At 28.9% G+C, this 12,011-nt stretch overlaps 1 protein-coding gene across 1 annotated transcript; it reads right to left on the minus strand.

Annotated features, from left to right (window-relative positions):
- Window positions 1–8,172: 8,172 nt before the first annotated feature.
- On the minus strand, window positions 8,173–10,602 carry MYB12 (R2R3 MYB 12 transcription factor). Its single transcript, NM_001281001.1, is given in 3 exon segments — window positions 8,173–9,013; window positions 9,445–9,574; window positions 10,312–10,602. Coding segments are annotated over 3 exon segments (1,104 nt in total). The 5' UTR covers window positions 10,445–10,602.
- Between the last annotated feature and the right edge of the window lie 1,409 nt (window positions 10,603–12,011).

Genomic DNA, 12,011 nt, shown 5'->3' on the forward strand with positions numbered 1-12,011 from the left:
ATATTTTTAAATTTTTTAATCTTTATATAATAAATAAAAATAAGTCAGAATTTGAGAAAACATATAAAAATGTTTTATTAATATTAAATCTATTTTTTATTTTTCTTTATTTTTTCTTTCCTTAGACTTTTCCTCTTTCATTTTCTTTCCCTAATGAATCAAAACATGGAGGGGACCAAACTTGACATCTTAAGGACATATACTCGTGATGTTTTACAACAAACATGATAGATACTAATTAAAAAGAAAAATTGACATTAAATACTAAAAAACAAGTTGAAATCAATCACAAGCAAAATTTATGCACCCAACCAACCAGCTCACCTAATGATCAAATATTTGAACTTTGAAGTGTCCTCCATCAATCCATTAATGAAGTTATAGAATGATCTAGGACTAGTAGAAATCTTATATGTATATATATAAGATTTAGTACGGAGGTAAGGTGGTGTTTAGTTTTTAGTTGCATAAAAAAATCAAAATATTTAATTTTTTTTATTCAATTAAATGTAATCTTTTAATATCAACCAAAATAATTAAACTTGTCATTAATAAATTCAGTTTAGTTACATTGACCGATATTAACATGTTACTTTCAAGAACTTTTTTTATTTAACAAAAAATAAACACCATCTAAATATAGAATTCCTATTTAGGCCTAATTTTCTCCTAATAAACCCACTTTTTTATTAATTTTATTTTTGTTATTGTTCAAAACAAACACATACAAAATACTCAAATGGCATTTTTTTTTTCAATCTCACTAGAAAACCTAATATTTGATTCTTACATTATTTTTCTCCCCTAACTCATTTTCCCTTGTTGATATTTATTCCTATCACTTAACCTACCTAAAAAATTAAATAAAACAAGGAAGGACATTAGCATGGACCATGAACTCGCCAAAGTAACAATCATGATGACCAATTGTAGCTGCAACTATGTAATAAATGTGGACGGTTTGCTTGGATACAAGACAGAAGAAAGATATACATCACCATTAATAGACCATAGAGTAAAATATCTCAAGAGAAAAATGGAGATGAGAAAAATAGGGATAGAATTGAAAAAGAGCACATTTAATAATTTTTTATTAAAAAAATTAGAATTTATTCTAAAATTTTGATTATTTTTTAAAAATAAATTGAAAATTTTTCATTTATTTTTTTATAAAGTGCTCTAAATAAGGACTAAAAAAAAATGAGAAATACAACTTTTATATTGTATATAAGCATATTCACGAAGAATATGTGAGAAAAAAAATCATTTTTTATACTTGAGTTTTGAAGCAGAATTTTGTTTGGAAAAATAATTGAATTAAATTTGTAAGTGGAAAACGAAACATATTTGAAACGATAGATCCTATTATTAAACTATTTTTAAGAATAATTCTTATAAATTATTTTTTGAGAGTTGTTTTTCAAAAAAGAAAAAGAAAACTTATCAAACAGAATCTTAGCTTTGTTTGAAAATTCTTTTTGAAAACAATTTTTTACTTTTTAAAACAAAAAGAAAAATAGTAACTTCGAAAACACTTTGACAAACTTCTAATAAACAGTGTTTTTCTAACCCATGTTACAAAATGGGAAGGAGTGTATCAGACTATCAGGTAGTGAGTGAAATTAACTTTTTCTTTTTTTTAATAAAATGTTTCATAAAAAAATAATAAAATAAATAAAATAAAAAATGAAGTGTAGGACTTAAAGAGGACATAGAGGAGGACAGAGCAGGGCACCGGAGAGAAAATGGTCCTTACAAGTGCAGTAAGTGGTGTGTCAACTTCATTGAAAAGTGGGTGAAGGAAGAGTAAGTGGCCAAATCGATTGGTGAAGGCTCTAGACCCCAAACCCCCTAGGACCCAAGTGGTGGGCTTAACGGGCTTTTGTTTTTACTTGTACAGCTATTTAAAAATAATAATTCTTAAAAGATGGTAATTTGAAAAAAAATTCTTAAAATATGGTAGTTATAAAAATATTGATAAATCTATAATACTTTTTATCACTTTAAAAGGTGTTTCTTAAAGAGACATCTTCTATATTTTTCATATCAATCATACATATTAAAAAAAATTAAATTTATACTAAAAGTAGATATATCTTTTATAATTCCATAAAATTGAATTTATGTTAAACATGTCTTTTCAAAATATACTTTTCCATAATTTTTTTATTAGTCATACACGTTAAAAAAATTTGAATTTATACTAAATAAATATCATTTCCACATTACCATAAAATCAAATTTATAATAAAGTATTTTTTGAAAAGACATCTTCGATAATTTTCATATCAGTCATACAGTGAAAAAAAATTAAATTTTCATTGAAGGCGTTTCTATAATTTCACAAAATTAAATTTATACTAAATATATATTTTGAATAAACACTTTCTATAATTTTTATATCAGTCACCTATCAAAAAAATTAAATTTATATGTAAAAGTGACTCTTGAAGGAAAATTTTTTAATATAAATTTAATTTTATGGAATTATGAAATGTTTCTTTTGAAAATACACTTTTAGTATATAATTCAATTATTTCAATGGATGACAGATACAAGAATTGTTGAAGATGTCTTTGAAGAGACACTTTTAATATAAATTTAATTTTATGAAATTGTAAAAAGTGTGTCTTAAAAAGACATGTTTAGTATAAATTCAATTTTTTTATTATGCAATTGATATGAAAATTGTAAAAAGTATCTCTTTAAAAGACACTTTTAATATTAATTCGATTTTGTAAAATTATAAAAAGTTGTAGGGACCCCTCCCTCTGGGAAACACGTGGCACGCACCTCACAGTGACACGTGACACGCATCATTATCCGAACCACCACCATCCGGATTCCCCTAAAGATATGCATGAGGCAGTTCTCCTATCCGGACCACCTTATGGAAAGGCAAAAGACGTTTTAGCTTCTCCTATCCAAGAAAAAGCAAACGACACTGGCAGAGCACAGACATCCGGACAACCTTCATAATGCATCCGCTCCACAATGCATCCGGGCAATTAGCATGTGCCACTCGGATATAATCGTCCGGATCATCAATAAAAGTAAAGCGAGTCTTACACGCTATCACGACAACCAGCCATGGCCCACGTCTCATCATCTGCAGAGTGAAAGGACGGGTCGAGGTGACAACAAGTCACTTCCCACGATCATTCTACATGATCACTTCCCACGATATCTAGACAGTAGCATCACCTACCACGGTTTCTGACAGCCGCCAGTAGGGTGGCGATGACCATGCTACCTCCGAATGTCATCATGACAAACATAAAATATCTCCTCGCCATTAATGAGAGGAACAGTACCCCTGAAGCTGTATATATATGTCTTCGCACGAAGAAGAAGGGGATCCCTTATTAAACCTCCTAATACCTGGTAAAAAGCCAACTGATTTATATTCCTTTCTCTGACCATGGCTAACAAAACCATCGGAGGGTGCGTCCGGACACCCTGTCCGGATGCCTTCTTGCAGGTATAACGACTGGATCAAGAACCTGTATAAGTTGAAATCACGCGTCCACCCATCTGGCAACTACGTGGATCATCAAAGACGCGAGGCATCAACAAAAGTGTTTATTAAAGAAATATTTTTAATGTAAATTCAAAATTTTTAACCGGTGTTATTGATATAAAAATTGTGGTAAAGAGACATCTTTAATACAAATTCAATTTTTTTGACCATGTATCATTGATATAAAAATAATAGAAAATATTTTTTCAAGAGACACCTTTCAAAGTGACAAAAAGTGTCGTAGATTTATAAATATTTTGCATTGTACTCTAAGGGGCAAAAATTTGCCTTTGGGGCCAAATTGAGGGTGACTGGTGAGGCAAGTGGATTCTATTGTCTATGAAATTTATTTCCTTATTTATTACTTCAACCATTTTATTTGTCGTTGAAGGAAACTTCGGGACTCCAAATTGAGCCTTCACGGTTGGCAGCTCCAACTTTGATGTGGACTTTGGTCCATTCGTTTTTGGAAAGTTATATACGGGAGGTACTCTACTGAAGCTTTTCTGAACCGTTGGATGTGCAAGATTACATCTTGGCCATCCATTTTAAATTTGGAAAAATAAAAACCAACTTATCCGGTCAAGGGAGGAACCGGTTCTCACTATCCACTCTCTCTCTCTCTCTTCTGCCTTTTCTTCCTCCATTCTTCTCCCTCAACAATTTTGGGTTTATATGAACTAAATAAAAGATAAATATTGAGATAGAAAATAGAATTGGATAAAAATAAAAAGGAAATTGATCTGAAATTTGTAAAAAATATTTGTTAACCAAAAAAATAAAATAAAATTCATCACATATAATAGTTACATTGTTTTATTTTTAACAAATTATTAAATATTTAAATTCCAGATAAAAATAAATATGGTAATATTTTAATATGAAATGAGTATTTGTATTCAAATTCTAATATTTTAATATTTGGATCATATATAAAGCAAAGGTATTGGGTAATTGGACTGTCCTCGTATTTTTTTTCGGATTTTCCAAGTTTTACATTTTTTTGAATTTAAATTGCAATAAAATAAATTACTAAAACTATTTTGAGTTAGTATTTCCAAAATAAATTTTTAATTTCAAAAAATTAAAAGTTGAAAGTTGGAACAAAAAATGCAACAAAGGTACTAATGATGTATTCCTCATATTCTTCAGATCTTTATCACATTTTTCGTATTATACTTACATTTTACTAATCCTAAATTATTTACATTTTTTAATTTTTCAAATTTACTTTTTAACTTAAGATGATAATAAAATAGTTTAATAATACTATTTTAAGTTATTATTGATAATATTATTTAAAAAGTTAGGAATTGAAAATTTAAAAATTGAAAGAGGATACAAAAAAAGTGAGTGGGGTATGTAGAATATACTCTCCTCATATTTTTCGAACTTTTATATATATATATATTAATTTTAAGACTTTTTTTTTACTTGAAATGACAATATAGTTTAATAATACTATTTTATGTTATTATTGATAGAATTATTAAAAAAAATTAGGAATTAAAAAAATAAAAAATGGAAAGAGGGTAAAAAAAAAAATGTGAGCAGGGTATATACCCTCCCCATATTTTTCGAACTCTCTGTTTTTTTACATTTTTTAAAAAAAATTAAGACTTATTTTTTTACTTTAAAATAGTCTAATAAAACTATTTTAAATTATTATTGATAGAATTATTTTAAAAATTAGGGATTAAAAAAATATTAAAATTGAAACATGATACAAAAAATATGTGAGTAGTGTATGAAGAATATACCCTTCCCATATTTTTGGAACCCTCCATTTTTTTTTTAAATATTTAAGACTTATTTTTTTACTTGAAATGACAATAAAATAGTTTCATAGTACAATTTTCACTAATATACCATAAAGTGAGAAATATAGAATCCCATTCATAATAACATTTTCACTTATATTTGATAGAGATATTGAACAAAATACTTTTCACTTATATCTCCCCTTCATTTTGTTAATGTTTTTTATTTTTTATTTTTTTTATTGATTCTAAATACCAATAAAATAGTTTAAAGTTTACATTTTTTAGAATTTTTTTCCACTTCCAAAACCAATAATATTGTTTTTTCATATCATTTACACCTGCAATTGATGAATCCTTACATTATGGGTATCATTTCTATATTTTTCATGCCCTTCAATTTTTGTTTCTTAATTTTAAGAATATTTTTCACTTCAAAAAGCAATAATATTGTTTTTTCATACAATGACACTTAGAATGGATGAAAATTATGAAATAAAAGATAAAAAATAAAAAATAAAAAACAAAAAACCTCCAAATTAAATAGGGTATGAAGAATGTGTCACATTCTTTATACCCTAAAATTTTTTCATTTTTCTCAATTTTAAGAATTTTTTTCACTTCAAATGACAATAATATTGTTTATTATTTGATGTATTATTCTACTTAATTGTCTATTATTAAAAACAATTCAAATAATATTTATATTAAAATTATAAATAGTGAAGTAAATAATTATAATTAAAATAATAAAATAGGAGAAAAGAAAAGAGATAAATAGAAAATTACAAAAAAAAATAATGATGAAATGATAGAAAAACCCAAAAAAGACAATTTTGATATTTTTTAATAATCAAATGTTCAACCATGGTTACAAAAAGAACTCACGAGTTTGTGTGATGAAATGTCAATCTTTTATCCTTTTAACCAATCATATGATTTAAAAAACCCTAAATCCCGATAGACCCTTTCTATAAAGGGTGTCATAATATAACATGTTCTAAATTTTAACTTTTTATTTTTTCAAAATTTATTTACTTAATAAATTTGAAAATTTGAGAACTCAATCAAAATGTTGATCGTCCCGCAACAATTAGTATCAGATAAATTCAAAGTATTATCAATAACATAATTCAAATCTATGATCATGTGCTACTTATTGAAATGACACTTGTATCCATCCTAATCAATTGAGCTATCCTGAAGGTGGTAATATAAAACTTTTTAATATCTCAAATTTTTAGATTTTGACATGCCTTTAAAAGTTTTAATATTTTATATATATTTTTTTTATTTTTAATAAAAAAAATATAACTAAACTTATCGTAGATAACAAACTAAGATGATGTTTGTTTTTTAATCGATAGAAAAAGTCAAAATAAGGATGTAAATATAATAAAATATTAATTTTTAATGATATTGGTAAGCATATTCATAATTAATGTTTGATTGTTTATCAAAATGAAATTGAGATTGAAAAATATATTTCATTTTTAAAACCTTTAATTAAGAAGGAACATCTCAATCTCATACGTACGCACACAAATATCTACGAATAGTTTAGGATACATATGAGACAAATAAAGGCATAGTATGTCATGGAAATAAAAAATTAATATATATATATAAATAATCAAATAAAGATTGATGATTTGATGACAAAACCTAAAATAATATTCGTGGCAGTTACTTTCAAACGTTGGACCCATATGAGCTGGCACTAAGTTGCAGACGAAAAAACAAAAGACATAAATTTAAGTTAGATTCGCACCAACCAACTACTTTTCCAACATCAAAATATTTTGAGGCTACGTCAAGAATCTTTCTTGACTGTTAGGTCTTATTTTGTTTTTCATCCGAAATACCCTAATGTCTGAATTCACTTTTGAAAAAGTTAAACCCTTTTAATTAAATTCATTTTATTTATTTATTTCATAATGACATATTTATAATTTTAATATTACCATTTAAAACCTTTGAAACGTGTACTAGTTGAAATGATACTTTTACATTTATTTTTATTTAGATTAAAGAAAAATTTTAAACCATTAGATTGTATATGATGTTCGAAAAGTTTGAAGAAAAATGTAAGAAAAAGAAAATTAAAAAAAAATAGAGAAAAAAAAATAAAATAAAATAAAATGTAAAATGAATAAATTATTTTTATATATTTCTTTAAATTTACTTTACCTATTTAACTCGTATGTATAAAGATTAAATCATTTTAAAATATATAAATTTTTTACTAATTTTAATTATATTTACCTTTGGTATAATCAAATATAAAAAAATCATTTTCCTTAATATTTTTTTTCTTTATATTTTTTGAAAACCAAACGTTACCTTAAGATTTCAAATAAGAAAACAATTTAACAAGCCTTCAAGTTAATGAAAATATTTAGGATATGTTTGGTTCTTAGAAAACTTGAAAGAAAATAAAAAATGGATTTAAAATTAATAAATTATTTAAAACCGGTCTTTAAAATTATTTCACTTATTTTTCTCTATTATATAAAAATTAAATAAATTAAAAATATAAAAATTTCTAAATAAATTTTAATGATATTTGTTTTTCTCCTAGTAATGAACCAAATATAAGAAAGTTATTATTTGGGGAACCAAAGGTAATATTACTACTTCCTCTTGTTATATATATATATAAAGTGGTCTACATAAAGTAATAAAGTGATTGTGAGAATGAATTTAGAAGAAGATTAATGATATAAAACTAAGAAATTAATTCTCCTAATTTACTTCTCACATAGCACAATAATCACAATGGGGCTACAAAAATTTGGAAAGATCACACTCTAAACCAAACAAGAGAAGAAAAACACTCTGGCGTTTGGACAACAATCCTAGGAAAATGGACAAAGCATGAGCAGAAGAAAATCAAGAAAGAAGCCAAGCGACCATAGCATTTTGTTTTTCACAGTCCAGGTCTCCTCCAAAGGTTTCACACTCCACTTCTCCACCATCACTGTCCTCCCATAACCAAGACAGCATCTCCTCCTTCTCATCCCACAGCTCTTGCCCATTTACAGCACTGCTTTCCCAATTCCAGTCATCAAAATATGAAGTTGGGGAAGAGCAGGAGGGCCACTGGTCAACAGTCTGATCTCCATTATCTGAGCTCAAGTTTCTCCCCTCCACATCCCCACCAAACGGTGTCGTTTTGTTGGAACATGTAGCCCCACTTGCCCTCTCCTCAGTGCCACTACTCACAAGCCCACCTCCATCCACCAGTACTCCACTCTCCATGTTCTCACTGAAGCACAACCCCTCAACCTCCGGCACCCGAAATGGTCCAAAAGTCTCAGATCCTTCACCAAACATTCTCCCTCCACATCCCAGAAGATGACTCGCCATAAGTTCTGGGTTTTCCTCCTCATTGACTTGGGCATACAGGTCCCCAGTCATAGTTTCAGACCGGGTCTCTTTCTCTGCTATTACTCCATTCCCATCATCATCGCCTTTGGGTTTTTCTAGGGAACTCTTGTTAACATCTTCTCGGATACTCTTGTCGCTTCTGTTCTTCTTCATGGCCCATCTGCTTGTTCTGCCAACCTTGCGCTTGTGGGCTGTGGTTACCTTTGCTAGATCAATAACCATTGATGGACCCTCATTAGTAAGCCTCCTGAAGCTGTGAACTTTTCTACTCAAGTGAGAGTTCCAGTAATTCTTTATCTCGTTGTCTGTTCTTCCTGGTAACTGCCCAGCTATCATAGACCACCTGTAAGTAACAACCACAGCAAAAAAAAATTACAGATGTAATTTTGATAGAACCATTATTCTTCTCTCTCTTTTATTGTCTTATTTATAAATTAAAACTTTACCTATGATATTATGACATTCTAGAAAAGTGATTAACTACGACACTGTGGCCCATTGAGAGTAATGTAACAATAAATACTTTCACGTGGACCCCTTCTTTTCATTACATTTCCGGAACCCTCATGCAATAACAGAGAGAGAGAGAGAGAGAGAGAGAGAGGGAAAGAGAGACTTCAAGTACTCCCATTATTTCTGTAAACAACAGTTAACTTTTTTTACGAGACTAGGTATCATTTTGAGGCATTTTGGGATGTAATTTCATTTCATCTGTGTGAAGCTAGTGTCATTTTCAAGGAGAAAATTGAGAAGAAATGCGTAGGAAGTACATACCTATTTCCAAGAGAAGCATGTAGCTTTATGATGATCTCTTCTTCTTCTTCTGAGAAGTTCCCTCTCTTCAAATCTGCTCTCAAGTAGTTAATCCATCTCAGTCTGCAACTCTTCCCACACCTCAGTAACCCTTCACCAACAAAACACAGACCCATAAAAACCAATATCAAGATCATGCCCCTCCAAAAAAAACTAACTCGATAATTCTTGTAATTGAACGTGAATTTGAATTGCTTTTTCCCAAGACACAACCAGCTGCCTTGTGACTTTCTAAAATGTAAAATGGGTTTATCAAGTGAGAGTTTATTTGATTAGATTTCTAGTACTTCTAAAATTTGTTTGAAAAGATGAGAATTCTTGCTTGAAAAAAAAAAAAATTGTACTCTTTTCCTGTGTCTTATTGTTATGATTTGTATTAAGAGGTGATTGATTATATGTGACTAAATTTCTATATCTATTTTTTACCATTTTATGGGGATAGAACAATGCTCTTGTTAAACCCGAGAAGGGACCATCCAATATCAAAAAAAGATTTGGTCTACTTCCGCTTTATATTAATTGATTTTCAATGACATGGTCCAAACATAACCAATATCAAAGTTATTGGTCATGAATTTGGCTCAATAAAATCTTATTTTGGAGTAAGGATTATTGAGATGTAAGAATGTCACTCCTCACCCAAAAATAGGTCGCTTAAACCAGATTTGAGGGAAGTCTAATAGAGTTTCAGGGTTTGGTATTTCAAATGAGACTCCTAACTGAAATTAAACAAAATCCATACATGACCACCCAAATGATTGAAAATGAACAAAACCACTCTCCTTTTTTTTTTTTGCCCCTTTTTTTAGTAGTAGGCACATTTCTCACCTGCATTCTTGGGTAAGGACCTCCAGGAGCCTTCTCCGTTAGCCTGAATGTACTTCACCAAGACCTCATCCTCCTCAGCCGTCCACCTACCCTTCTTCAACCCCACTTTCTCACAACACGGCGCTCTCCCCATTTCCAAACCCAGCAGACACCGGAAGCCAATCTAGACAAAGAAAAACCCTCACCACCACCTCGTCAGCCGCCCACCAACAAGTCAAAGCTTTTTGTCACTCACTCGAACCCCTCTCAAGCAAGCTTTCAACACGTATATCCATGCATACGTGCCTAGGTGAGGTGGAAGTGAATTCGAAGCTCTCCCTTTATAGAGAAATGAAGGGCCAGCGACAGCAGTGTAGTGGGCCTGGGCAGTCATGTGCGAGAATTTGCGGTGACTGTTACCGCCACGACTCCCACGTTTCTCCGACGGTGTCGTGGCTACTCCTCTGACGAGTACCATGGGGTGGGACTCGCAGCTACCACGTTGATGCTCTCTTTGGGTACTAAAACTTTCGTTTAGGTTTTTCCTCTTTTCTCGCTCTATTTTTTTCATTTTTTTTCCAATATTTCAGGCGAGTATTATAAACCCAGTTCACCTCAGCATTTATTGGTTGATCTACCTCTGTTTGTCGTTTTTCTATTTTCAAAGATCTTGGGCACCCTCCCGTAAGATACTTGACTCTGTTCATTAGCCCTACTTTCTTGGCCGCAATGATGGGGTTAAGGAACCAGTAGAATTCGGCTTTGGTTTAGCTCAATTTAGAAATTTTTATTTATTTATTTATTTTTATTTTTATTTTTTTAACTAGAACCTTTATTTAGACGTTTAATTTCTGTGGGTGATTGGAGGTTGATCGCCTTTATTAATTTCATTATATTTGAATGTTAAGTACGTTTGAATTTTCTTTATATTAAATATTGTGTTTGTTTGGATAAATATATTATAAGATTAAGATAACTGATATTTAAAAAAAAAAAATGGTAACATTTGAAATCCTATAATTTTTAACATGTTTTTTAAATGCTAATTGTTAATATTTCACGTCCTTTTAATATAAAATAATAACATTAATATATATAAAAAAATTAAAAATAAATTATTGTTTATTAATTTATTTTTTGATAAAAATATCTCCATGAAATTTGCGTTTTTTTTTTCTATAAATTAAAATGAGGCTTTGAGCACCCAACATGACCTGTCTTTAAAAAGTAAAAAATGTGGTTGCGGTGGGTTTAGTCCCATGTGGGTCATGCTGTGCTTGTTTTAAATTCAAGCATAATAATATAATTTTTTTAATAAATTAATTAATTTTAATTATTTTATTTAATAATTTAAACTATTAATTTCACTTACATACAACCTTTCAAATTTTGGTTAAACATACCTTCCTTTTATGGATTTGAAATTTTGAGCGAGATCGAATGTAAATAATAATAATAATAATAATAATAAAAGATATTTACTAAAATTTCAAATTAATAGGGATTATGTATACTTATCCAAAACTTTTTTTATTTTATTTTATTTTTTATGCATTAATTCAATATAAAAATATAATATTTTAAATTTTAAATTATTTTTTAAAAATATATTTAAATTAGATATAGCAATACAAAATGTTTTTTTTTAAGTTCAATATTAAACACCATAAATTATATATATATATATATATATATATATATATATATATATATATATATAT

The sequence above is a fragment of the Vitis vinifera genome, chromosome 7, assembly GCF_030704535.1.
Source record: "Vitis vinifera cultivar Pinot Noir 40024 chromosome 7, ASM3070453v1".
Taxonomy (NCBI): Eukaryota; Viridiplantae; Streptophyta; class Magnoliopsida; order Vitales; family Vitaceae; genus Vitis; species Vitis vinifera.